This window comes from Bos javanicus, chromosome 6, assembly GCF_032452875.1.
Source record: "Bos javanicus breed banteng chromosome 6, ARS-OSU_banteng_1.0, whole genome shotgun sequence".
NCBI classification, from domain to species: domain Eukaryota; kingdom Metazoa; phylum Chordata; class Mammalia; order Artiodactyla; family Bovidae; genus Bos; species Bos javanicus.
Window position 1 is genome coordinate 84,156,712 of NC_083873.1, and position 20,169 is coordinate 84,176,880.

General features: G+C 41.4%; 1 protein-coding gene across 1 annotated transcript in view; it reads right to left on the reverse strand.

The window, feature by feature from the left end:
- Positions 1 to 19,728, reverse strand: part of LOC133249164 (transmembrane protease serine 11F-like) — a 138,663-nt gene extending 118,935 nt beyond the window's left edge. Inside the window, exon 1 of the mRNA XM_061419232.1 lies at positions 19,613 to 19,728. Within this exon, the coding sequence (XP_061275216.1) occupies positions 19,613 to 19,728 (116 nt within the window). The remainder of the gene's footprint in view (positions 1 to 19,612) is intronic.
- Between the last annotated feature and the right edge of the window lie 441 nt (positions 19,729 to 20,169).

Sequence of the window (20,169 nt, forward strand, 5' to 3'; positions counted from 1 at the left end):
AGTCGCTTCAGTCGTGTCCGACTCTGTGCGACCCCATAGACGGAAGCCCACCAGGCTCCCCCGTCCCTGGGATTCTCCAGGCAAGAACACTGGAGTGGGTTGTCATTTCCTTCTTGAATGCATGAAAGTGAAAGGGAAGTCGCTCAGTCGTGTCCAACTCTTAGCGACCCCATAGACTACAGCCTACCAGGCTCCTCTATCCATGGGATTTTCCAGGCAAGAGTACTGGAGTGGGGTGCCACATCCGTCTGAATTAATGGTTTTTTTTTTTTCCCCCTGGATATATACCTAGGAGTGGAATTGCTGGGTCATATGGTAGTTCTATTTTTAGTTTTCTGAGAAAGTTCCATACCGTTTACCACAATAGCTGCATCAATTTGCATTCTCAACAGTGTACAAGGGTTCCCCTTTGTTCACATCTTACCAACATTCATTATTTGTATTCTCTTTCTGATGATAGCTGTTCTGACAGGTGTGAGGTGATATCTCATTGTGGCTTTGATTTGCATTTCTCTGTTGATTAGTGATGCTGAGCATCTTTTCACATGCCTGTTGCCATCTGTGTGTCTTTGGAGTACTACTGGCTCTGGTTAACATTTTCTAATTTTAGTGAATGAAAATGGCTGGGTATCTTTAATGGACTTAGTTTGAACAGGTAAGAATTAAGAGTGGCTTATTCCCCTACTTCTTTTACAAGCTTAATTTCCATAAATAGTTTTGACTCATAACTTCCATAAATAGCTTTTTCCTTATAGTGGCTATAATACTCTGTAATGAATTCACTCCTTTCCATCTCTGTTGGGTTATGACTAGACTCAATTTTTATCCAATGTTTGGTCAGGCAGTCCCATGGAAATAACTGCTCCCAGCCCCTCATGGGATTCTCAAGCAAGACTGACATGTTGTCTCATTCTTTATACATTGTGCTTTCCACTTGGGCCCTTCTTTAACCTATGAGACACACAGGAGGTGCAGTGGCTTGCCCAGCGTGGTCTTTGAGACTGCATATGGACAGGTAGGCAGTATCACTGACTTGCTTCCACTCACTAGCTCCCCTCATGTATTGTGGTGGGTGCTATGCATGCCATCACTCTGGTCCTGCTATTTAGATTCCCCATGGCTCCTGGAAGGACCAAGTGGTACAACCTGAAAGTGTGCCACTATTGATTCACTATATGGTGAACTTTGTTCAAAGGCAGATAGAAGGTAGATCAACTCTTCTTCCTCTTGCTCCCTGGTCAGACTATGCAGCAACACAGTAGCTCATGTAGACTTTCTGAAGATACTATATTTACTTGATATAAAGTTCTAGCAAGTCTGGTAATCTACATTTGATTTCCATGCCTTCCTGTTCATTGTCACTTTTCCTTCCTTTCCTGTTTCTTTCCTAGAATTGCATGTCCAAAAGTAAAAGTAAGGGTTTTTTTTTTTTTTGCTTCAGGCTCTGTTTTCAAGGAAATCAAGACTAAGACTATTGGTGATTCTAAGATCCCCTGTGTTAGGTTTTCTGCTTAGAGGTCAAGTCTTATTCCCCTTATTAAGAAAAAAAAATCAGCAATAACTTTACATTGTAGATACAGAATCTTTGTGTTCTTGCCTAAAACTAATTGATTGAGAGATAAAAGATAAATGGAAGGATCATATCTATTGGGCTCCAAGTATGTAGAGGAGGCTGTCCTACTAGGAAAACCATGATAAATTCATAGGTTAATAGCTGATTTGGTGGGGGAAATAGTTATTCATACAACTATTCCAGTCATTAGCACTGTAAAAATTCTTATTCTTGATTTGCAAGAGGTAGAGTTTAGGCTTTTTAGGGGATGGGCATATCATAAATAACTCTGAGGGAGTAAGAGGTGAGTATATAGATAAACAGGTTATTCCATGTGCAATTGTTTATTTGCTTACTGCTTTGATTTATAGGGCTTCTCCAATGGATCATCAGTTAAGAATTCACCTGCAATACAGGAGATGCAGGAGATGCAGATTTGATCCCTGGGTTGGAAAGAGCCCTTGGAGGAGGAAATGGCAACCAACTCCAGTATTCTTGCCTGGAGAATCCCATGGATAGGAGTCTGATGGGCTACAGGGCATGGGGTTGCAAAGAGTTGGACATGGCTGAGTGACTGAGTACAGCACAACACGTTGTGATTTACATTAACGCATTCTATTCATTCATGGCCAAATAACCAGAGTAAATTTGCTACTGTGATGTGTTTAAATAGTAACAACCAGACTGTAGAGAAGAACACAGGATAACCACTATTTTCACACTCCTCTCACAGAAAGACAATGAAGTGAAGACAGCAACCCAGTCAAATTCTTGGGAGAGGAAGCTCAATAACATAAAATAATAGAGTTACCAACTTTTGCCCTATAATTAGTGGTAATCTAATTGATATGTCAGAATAAAGGTCAGGGAAACGAGTAAACATGTCTAGGTAACAATAATGTGGCATTGATATTAAAAATGCAGATGTCTCTTGACATAATATTTACTGAGTACTTTGCATCACACCAAATTTCTTGTTAAATGTTTAGTTCTTCCTTTGATGACTTGTTTGCTTAATGTATAATCACAGATCTTGTTTCTAACACGCCTTTAAGCAATATCATGACATGATCATTTTCCTGTGGTAACTGGGGTTGCAGGAGTTCAAAATGTTTTGGGAATGAATGACTAGGCATCCAAGTGACAACATATATTACCTAATTTTAAATAATATGGTAGAGATTTAATCTGTCCGAGTTTAGGGGAAGCTCTGATTAATGTCTTTATCATTTGAGCACTGAAATGAATGGTTATGTCATTTACTTATATCTCAAAAGCAATGTTCTTTCACATGATTAAGCTGCAGCCTTTTAAAACAAAGGAAAAAAAAAACAAAGACTCATTTCCCTCTTACGTGTGTCGTGATTGGGCTAGTTCTTCTGTGGCATCTCTTACATTAATAAGAAATTCTCATTTTATGCAAAGAGATGATGATGACTGTAAAGAGGAAGTGAAGAGTTTTCTGCTGCTATTTTAATTTAAATTACTCACTGAGAGGACAAAGATGACAGCCTATAACCTCATCAATTCACTTACCTTATAGCATGCATTTGAACCTAGTATTTTACAGACTTTATTCAGCAAACATTTACTGGCGGCCTATCATGTAGAGGTACTATTACAGGTGTTGGTGTTTTGGTAGTCAAAGAGAGGAGACAGGGAGTAAGCAAATAGACACACATAATATACTTCCAGATTGGTTTTTGGTGCTAAAGAAACAAATTAAAGCAGAATGAGAGCTAGAGAATGGAGAGGTCCTGGGCACTATTTCATGGTGGAATGAGGAAAAAAATCTTTGAGGATATTAGATTTAAGTTGAGACCTGAAGAATGGCATTCTTTGAGAAATATTAAAACAGCTTTAATTCAACAGCTCCTTCAAATAAATTTACATTTTATAAATTTAAATAGCATCTATATATATTTGGAAGTGGGAAGTAATATATATTCACAAGGTATTGTTTGGAGCACTAATAGATTTAGGATTCTTTATGATAACTACTGGGCTCCAAAATCACTGCAGATGGTGACTACAGCCATGAAATTAAAAGACTCTTACTCCTTGGAAGGAAAGTTATGACCAACCTAGTAGCATATTCAAAAGCAGAGACATTACTTTGCCAAAAAAGGTTCTTCTAGTCAAGGCTATGGTTTTTCCTGTGGTCATGTATGGATGTGAGAGTTGGACTGTGAAGAAGGCTGAGCACCGAAGAATTGATGCTTTTGAACTGTGGTGTTGGAGAAAACTCTTGAGAGTCCCTTGGACTGCAAGGAGATCCAACCAGTCCATTCTGAAGGGGATCAGCCCTGCAATTTCTTTGGAAGGAATGATGCTAAAGCTGAAACTCCAGTATTTTGGCCACCTCATGAGAAGAGTTGACTCATTGGAAAAGACCCTGATGCTGGGAGGGATTGGGGGCAGGAGGAGAAGGGGATGACAGAGGATGAGATGGCTGGATGGCATCACCAACTTGATGGACATTAGTTTGGGTGAACTCTGAGAGTTGGTGACGGACAAGGAGGCCTGGCGTGCTGTGATTCATGGGGTCGAAAAGAGTCGGACACAACTGAGCGACTGATCTGATCTGATGATAACTACACACCCCAGTCCTTCCGTTAGGGCTCCAAAGCTGAGAAGCGCTTCTCTAGATTACCCCCACATGCCAGGTCCCATCCTCATACTCCATAATGTGCATTTCTTTTCTAGTGTGCTCAAATGTGCTATCTTCATTATTTTGTTCAAGTTCATTATTCTCCTACTCAAAATGCCAGCCTTTCTCCACAGTTTCTTCCCATCTAAATCCTCCCTTTCCATCAAGGCCTAAACTACCCTAAAGCTTCTCTAGCAATAGGTCATATCGCTAGAAAAAAAATATGTACTTTTCCTAACTTGGTGCTGCCTCGCTTTGTCCACTAGTATTTCATATATTTAGTTTATACTTTCCAGGTTTGTAGGCAACAAACATTTTTTGTATTTCTTGATCAGATTCAATAACTATGTTTATGGTTCTGAACATACGTAAATTCAGAAAATACTTGGCAGTCCACCTGCAGTGGGACCAGTAGATCCCTCCTGTGCACAGGCATGGGGTTGGACCCTACCAGCAGCTGCTCCCTGGCCGGCCAGGCCAACCAGCACAACTGGCATTGTCTGGTGCCAGGTAGAAATGGCTGAAGGAGTGTTGCTCTTTCTACATTCTCTTGGGCAGATGCAACAGGGGAGAGCAAAGCCCCTGCCTCTGGAAATTTGCAGTAATCATTACTGTCGCTATAGTCATATCTACAAGTCCCTCAAGGCAGAGGTCTGGAGCGACCTCCTCAAAGGTTGCTGTCCACTGGGCATGAAGCTCAAGAGTAAACCCATACCGCTGTACTCTGACTTCTCCCTTGGGCCTCTGGGGTGCTCAGAAATAAGAAATGGAGTTTAGAGGTTATAAAACAGGCAGTTATTATATTAAATGCCATCTTGCATCTGAGTTTGCTGTGTATTTATACTTTCTCCTCACTAGATAATGTGGTTTCTTTTAAAGCAGAATCCATTATTTAATAGATATATTTTTATTTATCCTGAAACTGTATACTGTCCTCTGCAGGAGTAAATTTTAAAAATAGAACTTAGTCTATGCTTCTTCCCAGAACCATTTTTAACCTTCCCTAGATGTGAAGCCACCCACATTAAAAGCTGTTTGCCCTCTGAGCTGTTAGCGATCTCCATACACTTGATGCTTGGCATAGGTTGTTAAGAATATGCACAAATCATCTCAGTTTATATTCCTTGTATTCCTTATTTATATTCCTGAAATAAGGATTGAAAGGGAATTTTTTCCTTTGTCTATTCTATCTCCTAGTGGGACTATACTTTGCCCATGCATAAGAATTGCCAAGTGATAACTATGCAAGTTTGACTTTCATGAAAAATTGTGAAGCATGATGCTTGGATTGCATTGCCCTCTGCTGGGAGAAATGATAGAACATAGGTGTTCTCTCCTGCTTGCAAAAAACAAAAAGCCCAGGTAAAAATTAAATGTTTAGTATCTTATAAGCAAATATATATGTCACACACACACATACACACGTACACACACACACACACACACACATATATATATATATGGAGAAGGAAATGGCAACCCACTCCAGTACTCTTGCCTGGAATATCCCATGGGTGGAGGAGCCTGGTAGGCTGCAGTCCATGGGGTCGAGAAGAGTCGGACATGACTGAACGATTTCACTTTCACTTTTCACTTTCATGGATTGAAGGAAATGGCAACCCACTCCAGTGTTCTTGCTCCCAGGGACGGGGAAGCCTGGTGGCTGCCTTCTATGGGGTCACACAGAGTCAGACGCGACTTAGCAGCAGCAGCAGCAGCAGCAGCATATATATATATACATCTTATACAGAAAAATAATTCAGAGTAATACATTATTTAAATACAAGCTATTTAGTAATTAAAAATGTATTTCAGTGTATAGAAATTGTATTAATGTAAATTTCAGTAACATGTTTGTGGAAAGCAAGCCTGTATGTTGTAATAAATATGTATATCGTATATAAATATGTCACATTTGAGCTTAAAGAAACGTGATTACAACTTTTCAGTTCCTTGTGGCTACGCAGCCATGTGATTTTCCAGGACTACTTGATGCAAAATTTTCAGTCTTGTCAAATTTTATATCAAGCCACACATCCCAGTTTAAGCTGGGGGAAAGCATGTTCACCACATTAATGAATATCACATTTCAATATCAGACTTATTATTTGTAGATAAAGTATCATTTAGATTGGCATTTTAAAATGAAGCTTAAGTTTTTCCTTTGGTTACAAAGTAACCATGCTCATTATGGAAAATATAAATATCACCAGAATTAGTTGTTAAAATCATCCTATATTTCCTTTTAGACTTTTTATGCCAGTTTTACACAGTAGAGGCAAACCACATAGTAGTTTAGTATAACTTTTTTTTTCCCTAAGCATTATTAATATATTAAAAAAGGAAAAAAAATTGCTCAGTTGTGTCCAACTCTTAGTGACTCCATGGACTGTAGCCTGACAGTCTCCTCTGTCCATGGAATTCTCCAGGTGAGAATACTGTCATGGGTTGCAATTTCCTCCTTCAGGGGATCTTCCAAACCCAGGCATTGGACCTGGGTCTCCTGCATTGGAGACAGATTCTTTACCATCTGAGTCCCCAGGAAAGCCCCCATTAGGATAGAAATTTGTGTAATTCTAGACTTCTCCCTACATAGTACCTGTTTTGTTGTGGAATCTGGAGTCACAAAAAAACACCTTGGAGGGCACTCAAAACAGTGGAGTATGGTTTATTACACCAGACAGTCCAAGGGGAATCAGTTCCCAAGGACCCTGATGTTTCTGAGAGGCCCGGTTTTATACCCCCACTACATGGCTGGTTACATGTTAGCAACCTTTTTGTTGTATATGATTGAGTTTTACAACAAGTAGGTGCTAGGAGAACAAACAATTGAGGTTAAAGGAGGGGAACAACAATGATTATGTATCAAGGAAGGGTGTCTCCATTGTTAATCTAACAGGGGCAGCCTGACCTCAACTATAGTCTCCGTTTGCCATCTGTAGGGAGGGAAGTCTCCAGGAGACCTGGTTTTCACTAGCAATGGTTTCCTCACTCTTGGGCAGGGTTCAGGCCCACTTCACACCCTGTCTTTAAGATGGATGACAGGCCTCAAGATGGAGTTTCTCCTGCTTTCCTCACACTGGCCCCAACAGTTTCTCTTTCCCTCTTTTACCCACTTAAAAAAAGTTAGCTCTCCAATACTAGACTGGGATTTTGCTCTTTATACCATAAAGAATCTCTTGCTTATTATCTGATCTTTCCTCCTTGACTTCTATTCCTTTTTGGTCTGAAAGTGCCGTGTGAATCTCCCTTAATTCTTTACTCTTAGAAATTATCTCTGTGCCAGGGGTCTGTTTTAAAGAACTAGTTTCAGCCAGAGAAGTGTAAGGCTCTCCAAATATCCAAGCACTCCCTCATATTTCTCAGCCCCCTTAAAGTTAGAAGGGGCCATTTGAGGAGTTACAGCTGATGCTCTAGGAGCATTAGTGGATGCATGTTTGGTTCTCTTAGTGGAGCTATCAGCAGCTTTCTCCTCCTCTGTCATGGATTGGGGAACCCACATGTCCATGTGACAATGCCACAAGACAAAAGAAGCCTTAGTTGCTGCTCCAGGTGCCTTGGAGAGCTGTCCTATTGTTGCAGGAAGGAGGACCCCTTCCATGGCCCGAACCTGGGCTCTTATCTAACACTCAGAAATGAATTGTCCAAAGAGACACATGTGCTGACAAAGCAAGAGATTTTATTGGGAAAGGCCACCCGAGTGGAGAGCAGTAGGGAAAGGGAACCCAGGAGAACTGCTCTGCCACCCGTGGCTCACAGTCTCGGGTTTTATGGTGATGGGATTAGTTTCCGGGTGGTCTTTGGCCAATCATTCTAATTCAGTCTTTCCTGGTGGCACACCCATTGCTCAGCCAAGATGGATGCTAGCGAGAAGGATTCTGGGAAATGGACGGAGATGCGGTGTCTCCTTTAGACCTTTCCTGAACTCTTCCAGTTGGTGGTGGGTTATTAGTTCTGTATTCCTTATCAAGATCTCCTGTCATAAAACAACTCATGCAAATGGTTACCATGGTGCCTGGCCAGGTTGGGCGGTTTCAATCAGTGTGCTTCCCCTAACACTACTGGCAGTGAGACAGACTAGGACCTGGGACCCTTTGCAGTGGTGCTGCCATGCTTGCATTTGGACAAGCCTCTCCTTGAGCAACAAAGTACAAAGAAACTATATGGGACTAAAAATAACTGCATGCATATGCAGCTGGGACAAATTCTGGACCAAAGGATACAAAAAGACTAAAAAAAAAAAAAAAAAACAACCCAAAAAGCCAGCAGCCACTTCTGAAGCGCTGTGCTGTGCTTAGTTGTGTCCGACTCTTTTGTGACCCCCACGGACTGTAGGCTTTGTGAGATGAAAATATCTCCTGACATATTAACAAACAAGAAATAACTCAACCATCAGCAATTTCTGGCCTCCAAATGTGAATGAAGGCTCCCCAAACTGAGATTCACTCCCCATGGTGATGGCTGAGGAGCTGGGGGAATGCAAGAAGCAAGGTAAACAAGGAAGCAGCCTGGCCTAGACAGCTGAGGTGCATATGAAAGGAATGAATTCAGTGAGCTCAGAGGCTTGCATCTTCCCATACAAAGAAGGCTAAATTCCTTAACTTGATACGTGATTTTTGATGTTCAGACTGTCTGCTCCCCTTTGTTGCAAGCTTGTATATAGCCTGATTTTCCCTCCTGTCTCCTTAGAGCTGTTTTCTCAGAGCTACTGAGATGCTCTCTCCCAGGCTCCGAGTCCTAAACATTCCCACCAAATAAAATAACTCTACTTTCAGGTTGTGACTGTACTTTTTAGTTGACACCTTTCGTGTCCTTTAATGGCTCCTCCGTCCATTTGAAAAGCCTGGAGCAAAAACAGAGTACTGCAAACACGCTCTGAACTCAACAGGACCAGAGAGATGGGCAGAGCACAAAAGCCACCCCTCAGGCCTGACCTGCAGGACACAGCCCTAACCTCACCCACCCCTCACCCCTCCTCAAGGAGCAACTGTTACTTGTTCTCCCTCCCCTCTGCTGCAGCAGGGACCCCAATAAAGCAACTTCTGAATTGCCTAAATCTCTTGTCTGGCCTCTAGTTAATGTCTATTGATTGGGGAAGGCCAAGAACCCTGGCCAGTACCAATAATAGTCTTTGAGGGAGAAATAAATTTGGATGTGATAAACTATGAAGATTTAGGTGTGTGTTAGCACAGTATACTCTAACCTACCCTGACTATGATGCTATGTTCAGTCACAGTGTTTGACAATGTGTTTTCTCTATTTTGGATGCCATTGCCAAGTAACTCCACCCCTTTACCAGGAAGTCTTTTCCTGAATTCTTCTTGTGCATGTTATAAGTGCTTTATTTCATAGGCATTTCCTCTGATAAATCTTTGATTGACCTCATTCATCTTTCTGGTTTTTTTGCCTCTTCCACATGCTTCTGTCATTTATGAGTATATAGATTAATGATTTTTGGTTATATATAGTTGATAGGATTATTTTGGATATTGGTTATGAACATTGCCCTTGAGAACAAACAGTGGTTTTAAAACCATGGCCACTGGTCCTGGACAATCCTTAAGATCCTTTCAAGAGGTCTGCAAAATCACACCAATGTGCAAAAGCAGTGGTGGCTAAAACTGTTAGCACCTTAGCAAATCAAGGTAGTGGAATCAAACCATACTAGGAGTCATCATGTATGCGCTCAATTGCTCAGTCATATCAAGACTCTGCGACCTCATGGACTTTAAACCACTAGGCTTTCTGTGTGTGAAATTCTCCAGGTAAGAATACTGAAGTAGGTTGCCATTTCCTACTCCAGGAGATCTTACTGAGCCAGAGACTGAACCCAAGTCTCTTGTGTCTCCTACATTGGCAGGTGGATTCTTTACCATTGAGCCACCTGGATTGCTAAGATTATTTTGGATATTGGTTATATAACCTACCCTTGAGAACAATTAGTAGTTTTGAAAGTGTGGCTGTTGACCCTGAGGATCTCTAAGATCCTTTTGTAAGGTGAGCATGGAGAAAAAGAGAGTGAGCCAGGCATTCAGGCAGAGAAAGATTTATTATAGGAAAGGAAGAAAGAAAGAAAGTGACTGGCTTTAGAGAGAAACCAGTACTTTCTTTTTACATCCAATCCTTCTTATACCCTATCGGTGGGAAATTGTGCTCTGTAGGGTGGGAGCCTCAGTTTATCTTTAGCCAGTAGCTGGGGTCTTATGGTCATGTAGTTGAAGGGGTCTCATGGTCAGGTGGTCATGTAGTCTTAAGAAACTGGCACCAGCAGGGAAAAACAGGATATCACCTTAAGGAAGATACAGGATGCCTACCAAGGCAATGTGGCCACTGTGATTTCATCCCTTGTTTGTCAGGTCACCACAATGAGCCATATTTTAACTATACACTATGAGTTCCTTCTTTACAGCATTTGACTTTTTTTCCATCACCAGTCACATCCACAACTAGGTGTTGTTTTTGCTTCAGCTCCGTCTCTTCATTCTTTCTGGAGTTGTTTCTCCACTGATCTCCAGTAGCATACTGGGCACCTATTGACCTGGGGAGTTCATCTTTCAATGTCCTATCTTTTTGCATTTTCATACTGTTCATGGGGTTCTCAAGGCAAGAATACTGAAGTGGTTTCCTATTCCCTTCTCCAGTGGACCACGTTTTGTCAGAACTCTCCACCATGACTCATTTATCTTGGGTGGCCCTACGTGGCATGGCTCATAGTTTCACTGAGTTAGACAAGGCTATAGTCCATGTGATCAGATTGGTTAGTTTTCTGTGATTGTGGTTTTCATTCTGTCTGCCCTGTGATGGAGGAGGATAAAAGACTTATGGAAGCTTCCTGATGGGAAAGACTGACTCAGGGGGAAACTGGGTCTTGTTCTGATGGGTGGGGCCATGCTCAGTAAATCTTTAATCCAATTTTCTGTTAATGGGCAGGGCTGTGTTCCCTCCCTGTTGTTTGGCCTGGGGCCAAACTATGGTGGAGGTAATGAAGATAATGGCGACCTCCTTCAAAAGCTCCCATGCACACATTGCTGCACTCAGTGCCACCAGCCCTGCAGCAGGCCACCACTGACCCACACCTCCACTGGAGACTCCTGGATACTAACTGGCAAGTCTGGGTCAGTCTTTGGTGGAGGTCACTGCTCCTTTCTCCTGGGTCCTGGTGTATATAAATCTTTGTTTGTGTCCTCAAGAGTCCTGTGTAAGTTCTGGTAGGTCTATGGTGGGGTTAATGGCGACCTCATCCAAGAGGGCTTATGCCATACCCAGGTCTACTGCACCCAGAGGCCCTGCCCCTGCAGAAGCCCACTGCTGACCCGTCCATCTGCTGGAGACACTCAAACACAGTTCTGGCTCAGTTTCTGTGGGATCTCTGAGTCCTGGTGTGCACAACATTTGTTTGAGCCCTCTGAGCATCTCTGGCAGGTATGGGTTTGATTATAAATGTGATTTTGCCCCTCCTACCATGTTGCTGGGGCTTCTCCTTTGCCCTTGGGCATGAGGTATCTTTTTTTGGTTGGATCCAACATTCTCCTGTCAACGGTTGTTCAGCAGTGAGTTATAATTTTGGAGTTCTCACAGGAGAAGATGGAGACAGAGCCAAAGCAAAAACAACACCCAGTTGTGGATATGACTGGTGATGGAAATAAAGTCCAATACTGTAAAGAGCAATATGGTATAGGAACCTGAAATGTTAGGTCCATGAATCAAGGCAAATTGGGAGTGGTCAAATAGGAAATGGCAAGAGTGAACATTGACATTTTAGGAATCAGTGAACTAAAATGGACTAGAATAGGTGAATTTAACTCAGATAACTATTATATCTAGTACTGTGGGCAAGAATAACTTAGAAGAAATCGAGTAGCTATCATAGTCAACAAGAGAGTCCAAAAATGAAGTACTTGGATGCAATCTCAAAAAATGACAGAATGATCTCTGTTTGTTTCCAAGGCAAACCATTCAGTATCACAGCAATCCAAGTTTATGCCCCAATCAGTAATGCCAAAGACGCTGAAGTTGAATGGTTCTATGAAGACCTACAAGACCTTCTAGAACTAACACCCCAAAAAGATGTCCTTTTCATTATAGGGGACTGGAATTCAAAAGTAGGAAATCAAGAGATACCTGGAATAACAGGTAAGTTTGACCTTGGAGTACAAAATGAAGCAGGTCAAAGGTTAACAGTGTTTTTGCCAAGAGAACACAATTGGTCATAGAAAACACCCTCTCCCAACAACACAAAAGAAGACTCTACATATGGACGTCACCAGATGGTCAATACTGAAATCAGATTGATTATATTCTTTGCAGCCAAATATGGAGAAGCTTTATACAGTCAGTAAAAATAAGACCGGGAGCTGACTGTGGCCCAGATCGTGAACTCCTTATTCAGACTTAAATGGAAGAAAGTAGGGAAAGCACTAGACCATTCAGGTATGACCTAAATCAAATACTTTATGATCATACACTGGAATTGACAGATTCAAGGGATTAGATCTGATAGAGTGCCTGAAGAACTATGGCCAGAGGTTAGTGACATTGTACAGGAGACAGTGATAAAGACCATCCCCAAGAAAAAGAAATGCAAAAAGGCAAAATGGTTGTCCTAGGAGGCCTTACAAATAGCTGAGAAAAGAAAAGACCCTAAAGGCAAAGGAGAAAAGAAAAGATATATCCATTTGAATGCAGTTCCAAAGAATAGCAAGAAGAGATAAGAAAGCCTTCCTCAGTGACCAATGCAAACAAATAGAGGAAAACAACAGAATGGGAAAGACTAGAGATCTCTTCAAGAAAATTAGAGATACCAAGGGAGCATTTCATGCAAAGATGGGCACAATAAAGGACAGAAATGGTATGGACCTAACGAAGAAGATATGAAGAAGAGGTGGCAAGAATACACAGAAGAACTATACAAAAAAGATCTTCAGGACCCAGATTAACCACGATGGTGTGATCACTTGCCTAGAGCCAGACATCCTGAAATGTTAAGTCAAGTGGGCCTTAGGAAGCATCATTACGAACAAAGCTAGTGGAAGTGATGGAATTCCAGTTGAGCTATTTCAAATCCTAGAAGATGATGCTGTGAAAGTGCTGCCCTTGATATGCCAGCAAATTTGGAAAACTCAGCAGTGGGCACAGGACTGGAAAAGGTCAGTTTTCATTCCAATCCCAAAGAAAGGCAATGCCAAAGAATGTTCAAACTACTGCACAATTGCACTCATTTCACATGCTAGTAAAGTAATGCTCAAAATTCTCCAAGCCAGGCTTCAATAGTACATGAACCAGGAATTTAGCTGGATTTAGAAAAGGCAGAGGAACCAGAGATCAAATTGCCAGCATCTGCTGGATCATCAAAAAAGCAAGAGAGTACTAGAAAAACATCTACTTCTGCTTTACTGACTATGCCAAAGCCTTTGATTGTGTGGATCATAACAAACTGTGGAAAATTCTTCAAGAGATGGGAATACCATACCACCTGACCTGCTGCTTGAGAACTCTGTATACAGGTCAGGAAGCAATAGTTAGAACTGCACATGGAACAATAGACTGGTTCCAAATTGGGAAAGGAGTACATCAAGGCTGTATATTGTCACCCTGCTTATTTAACTTCTATGCTGAGCACATCATGAGAAATGCTGGGCTGGATGTAGCACAAGCTGGAATCAAGATTGCCGGGAGAAATATCAATAACCTCAGATATGCAGATGACACCACCCTTATGGCAGAAAGTAAAGAGGAACTAAAGAACCTCTTGATGAAAGTGAAAAAGGAGAGTGAAAAAGTTGGCTTAAAGCTCAACATGCAGAAAACTAAGATCATGGCATCTGGTCCCATCACTTCATGGCAAATAGATGGGGAAACAGTGGAAACAATGACCGACTTTATTTTTGGGGGGCTCCAAAATCACTGCAGATGGTGACTGCAGCCATGAAATTAAAAGATGCTTACTCCTTGGATGGAAAGTTATGACCAACCTAGACAGCATATGAACAACCTAGACAGCATATTTGGAGAAGACAATGGCAACCCACTCCAGTACTCTTGCCTGGAAAATCCCATGGGCAGAGGAGCCTGGTAGTCTGTAGTCTATGGGATTGCAAAGAGTCAGACATGACTGAGTGACTTCACTTTCACTTTTCACTTTCATGCATTGGAGAAGGAAATGGCGACCCACTCCATTGTTCTTGCCTGGAGAATCCCACGGACAGGGGAGCCTGGTAGGCTGCAGTCTATGGGGTCGCATAGAATCAGACATGGCTGAAGCAACTTAGCAGCAGCAGCAGCAGCAGCAAACAGCATATTAAAAAGCAGAGACATTACTTTGCCAACAAAGTAATGTCTGTCTAGTCAAAGCTATGGTTTTTCCAGTAGTCATGTATGGATGTGAGAGTTGGAATATAAAGAAAGCTGAGCACCGAAGAATTGATGCTTTTGAATTATGGTATTGGAGAAGACTCTTGAGAGTCCCTTAGACTGCAAGGAGATCCAACCAGTCCATCCTAAAGGAAATCAATCCTGAATGTTCATTGGAAGGACCGGTGTTGAAGGTGAAACTCCAATACTTTGGCCACCTCACGCGAAGAACTGACTCATTTGAGAAGACCCTGATGCTGGGAAAGATTGAAGGCTGGAGAATGGGAGTCAGAGGATGAGATGGTAGGATGGCATCACCTACTCATTGCACATGAGTTTAAGTAAGTTCCGGGAGTTGGTAATGGACAGGAAATCCTAGCATGCTGCAATCAATGGGGTTGCAAAGAATAGGACATGACTGAGCAACTGAACTGCACTGAACATGAACCACTGGTGAACTTTAACACCTTTCAAGAGTTCTGTAAAATCACACCAGTTGTACCAAAGCATTGGTGGCTATAAAGGCTAGTACCTTAGCTAATGGAGGTAGTGGAATCAAACTATACTAGGAATCATCATATCCTTGTATTTTTCAAAGTCAAATATTTACAGAGGAAGATATCATTTCATCAAGAATGCCTTGAATGAAACATTAAAAATTACAAATTGTATGAAATTTTGACACTGAGTACCTGTCTTTATAATGTTCTGAATGACAAAATGGGAAGTACGCATGAGCACTTCTGCTATATGTTGAGTGATTGTACAACTTGCAAGCTGAACTCACCAGTTTTATCATGGAACAACACGTTACGTGAAAAGAGTGACTGAAAACTGTGGCTATTTAGAATCAGTATTTGGTAGACATTATCTTGAAAATGAAGGAAGTAAGTCCATCATAAGGAAAAAAAAACTGAAGATATATGTTGCTAATGATAAAATTTGAGATTTATTGTGAAAAATTAGAATTTTGGTAAATGTATACATGTCCTTGTGAACTTGGGTGTCCTAGGTAGCGCTGCTGCTGCTGCTGCTGCTAAGTTGCTTCAGTCGTGTCTGACTCTGTGCGACCCCATAGACGGCAGCCCAGCAGGCTTCCTGGTCCCTGGGATTCTCCAGGCAAGAGCACTGGAGTGGGTTGCCATTTCCTTCTCCAATGCATGAAAGTGAAAAGTGAAAGTGAAGTCGCTCAGTCGTGTCCGACTCTAGCGACCCCATGGACTGCAGTAGCGCTAGTGGTAAAGAACCTGTCTGCCAGCACAGCAGATGTAAGAGGCGTAGGTTCAATCCCTGGGCTGGGAAGATCCCCTGGAGGAGAAAATGGCAACTCACTCCAGTATTCTTGTTGAAAAATTCCATGGACAAAAAAGCCTGGAAGGCTACAGTCCATGAGATCACAAAGAGTCAGATATGACTGAAGTTACTTAGTATGTAGGCACGTGAACTTGACAGCCCCCAGATAATGAAATATTTTTATGATGATATTAGTTCTGATATTGATGAATATGATTATTTTGGTCTTATATAATAGAAGATGTCAATACTTGAAACGTAGGAATAACTCAAAATGACCAATAAATACTGCAACAGAATCACATATGGATAAAACATTCACTCAAAATGCAAGGTCTTCTAATGGATTTTAATATAACAGCACAAAAATTTCATTGAATTCTACATTGGAAGAAACTACACTTGTTAAATAGTATTTTCAAAGGAGACTATCTAGAAATAATACTGCCTTAGTCTTCCCTTTTTCAACTGCATACCTGTGTCAATGGCAGATTTTCTTCATATATTTTAACCAAAACAGCAAATTTAATACAAAGCAGAGATGAAAATGCAGCTGTCTTCTGTTAAGCTATATATGAAAGGCATTTGCAAAACTATAAAGCAATGCCATTTTTCTCATATTTTTGTCTTAGAAAATACCTAGGGATCAAACCTGGGTCTCCTGCATTGCAGGCAGATTCTATACTGCCTGAGCCACCAGGAAAACCCCTTAGAAAATATAGCTATTTTCAAATAAAAGTTCTGTTATGTTATCATGTAATGAGTTTATTATTATTTTAAATGGATTAAATATTTTTCTATTTTAACTTTGAATATGATAAATATCAGTAGATATAACCTGTATAAGCAAAATCTCTTTGGGATCCTCAATAATTTTGAAGAACAGAAGTATCCTGAGAGCTCAAAGTTTGAAAACCATGCTGCAGATAATTTAAGATCAAGGATATGCATCTGGCAAAGCTAGCATAGTAGGCTGACTACAAGAGTGCAGAGAAAAGAGATTATAACAGAGATAAGTACCCTCAAGCTCACAGGGCTCATGCAACTCATTTATAAGTTAAGAATAGATACTGTCTCCAAAGAAATTAGCAAACCTCTCACTATTTCAGGTTCCCAGGTGCAGTAGGGAATTCCTTACAATAGCCTGATGGATCTCCCCTGATAGAATGGACCCTGTGCCAGGTCATTTTGGCCATTGCTGCTATGTTGATATTCACCTGAGAGACAATAGAGAGTAATGGAAGGACCTCTCAACCGTTCATCAATAATAGAAATGCATATAGATTTTTCAGTTGACAGAAAATACTAAGAAGCTATAAAATGTCAACTAACTTTTCAAAGCTGTGAGCTAAACAGGCCAAGCAAGTTCGTTTAGGACAGATACTGCATAGCCTCATGCAATAGCAACTACTTGTATAGGAGACTTTGAAAAAGAAAAGCAAAGAGGAAAAAAAATCGAAGCCCAACAGAACATGGACAAGAATGGAGGGACTTATCTTCAGCCTTCACAAACCCAGTCTTCAGAGTCTCCTGAGGGGTGAAGACCCCTTCTTTCCCAGAAGAGTGGCCTTCCCTAAGAGAAGCATATGACACAAATTCAAGTGTTTGTTCTTGTTGTTGTTGTTGCTTTTTGTTTTTGAAAGGCTCCAACACTCCGAGAAAATGAGTGAACCAAAAAGTCCATGTACTATTGGAAGCAGAGCCTCAAAGGACATCATAAAAGAATGAACTAATAAATCCAGCACACATATTAGCATATCTGAAGAGGTATGTGGATAGTCTTGTGGCTGAGAATGAATGATTCAAGAAAAAATACGCAGCTTAAAACTGAAAAGACAAGACTCTGTAAAAGGTCTAGTATAAAAGTAACTGGGTCTAGATACTAGCTTTATAGAAAAGTCAGTTACAGAATCTGCCACCACCAAGGACAATGTCAAAAGCCTAATGAATAAATATAAGGCCAAGGAGATAAATGGTTAAGATGGCTACAAAAGAACAAATCACCAACAATAATCCAACAACACTTCACAGTGCTGTAGAAGAAGCTTCTTTCCCAGAATTTAGAAAAAGTGTGTTAGGGTTGTTGACTGGACATCAAGTTTCCAGACTTTGTGGACACTGAGATTTTGATGTTTCTTCTGATACAAGCTGAATGAATACCTGGAATAACTCTTTCGAGTCATCATTGTTTTCCTTTCTTAATCTCAGATTTTTAAAGTATAAAATTTTAATATGTATACTATATAATATACATTGCCATAAATATTCAAAACAATTTGAAACCTTTTTTATGTATTAACTGCATGTGTGTTATGCACATTTAACTAATGTATAATGAAGTATTTAAGATAAATATGTTTCTAATCAAAAGCACCTGTGCCAAAGTTTGCAGTGTTCTTAACATAATGATAATATCAAGGCTATCAGGAAATAATTTTTAAATTATCATTTCATGGATAAAGGAACTGAATTAGTAGTAGTTCTTTTTTTTTAAACTAATAGTTTACATAATTAAGCAGAATACACTTTCAGTTCAGTTCAGTTCAGTCCCTCAGTCGTGTCCCAACTCTTTTCGACCCCATGAATCGCAGCACGCCAGGCCTCCCTGTCCATCACCAACTCCCGGAGTTCACTCAGACTCACGTCCATCGAGTCAGTGATGCCATCCAGCCATCTCATCCTCTGTCGTTCCCTTCTCCTCCTGCCCCCAATCCCTCCCAGCATCAGAGTCTTTTCCAATGAGTCAACTCTTCACATCAGGTGGCCAAAGTACTGGAGTTTCAGCTTTAGCATCATTCCTTCCAAAGAAATCCCAGGGCTGATCTCCTTCAGAATGGACTGGTTGGATCTCCTTGCAGTCCAAGAGACTCTCAAGAGTCTTCTCCAACACCACAGTTCAAAAGCATGAATTCTTTGGTGCTCAGCCTTCTTCACAGTCCAATTCTCACATCCATACATGACCACTGGAAAAACCATAGCCTTGACCTTTGGCAAAGTAATGACTAGACGGACCATTGGCAAAGTAATGTCTCTGCTTTTGAATATGCTATCTAGGTTGGTCATAACTTTCCTTCCAAGGAGTAAGCGTCTTTTAATTTCATGGTTGCAGTCACCATCTGCAGTGATTTTGGAGCCCCAAAAAATAAAGTCTGACACTGTTTCCACTGTTTCCCCATGTATTTCCCATGAAGTGATGGAACCAGATGCCATGAGTATATTCAAAACAGGAGCTACATGCACAGGGTAAAGATCTGTCTCTGGTTGGAAGGTATCTGTCCCTCCAGCCTCTGAACATCCTCAACTTCCTCCTCAGCTCTCAGCCTCAGCTTCTTTTTAAAAAATTTTTAATGGAGTCTAGTTGGTTTACAATGCTGTGTTGATTTTGGCTATTCAGCAAAGTGAATCAAAGTGAATCAGCTCCACTCTTTTTTAGATTCTTTTGCCATATTCATTACAGAGTATTGAGTTGAGTTCCCTGTGCTATACAGTGGGTCCTTATCTATTTTATATGTAGTAGTAGGCATATGTCAATCCTCATCTCCCAACTTATCCCTCCCCCCTCCTCTCTTTTCTCTGGTAACCATAAACTTATTTTCTACATCTCTGACTCTGGAGCTGTCTTCTTGGTTATTCCATCACCACTTGGGGTGTGAGGTTGGCTCCTAGCTGCCCATGAACCATGAGCCCCCAGATCAGGTAGACATATTCCTCCCAAACAGAGGCCACCATCAGTGCCTGGTCAACCTGCTCCTGTGGGTCTGGCTCACCTCCCTCCTTCTGGGCCTGCATTCCCACTAGACAATGACCCCCAGATGGCTTTTTCCATGAGTTGATCCAGCAGTGCACAGGCACCCAGCACCTCTTGAAGATGCAAGACCTGCATGGCTACTGATCCCCAGGAAATCCTGATGTGTGGGGAGGCAGCCTGCCCACTATGCAAATCGCCTTGGCCTGGGAGAGGAGGCATGCCTGGGTTCTGCCTGTCACCTCTGTGGCTTCCTAGAGAGCCACTTCCTAGACTCCAAGCTGAAATTCATTCAGATTGTGCATGATAACCTGACCAAACTCCACAGGCTGTCTGGGGCCTCAATTCTGATGCGGCTGGGCCAGCATCATCCTCAAGTGTGTCCAGGAGCCTCCAGCTTACAGGGCCCTTTGAGGATCCCACCCACTGTTTCCCCACCCCACCCCCACCTCCCTACCCCTTACTCCCCCACCCACTTGCCCAAGCTTCTCTCTCCAGCCTTGAGGTAGATTTCTTTTCTGCTTTTTATCTTTCTTTTTTATTTTTTAAATTAGTAAAATATGATAACAAATTTACTAG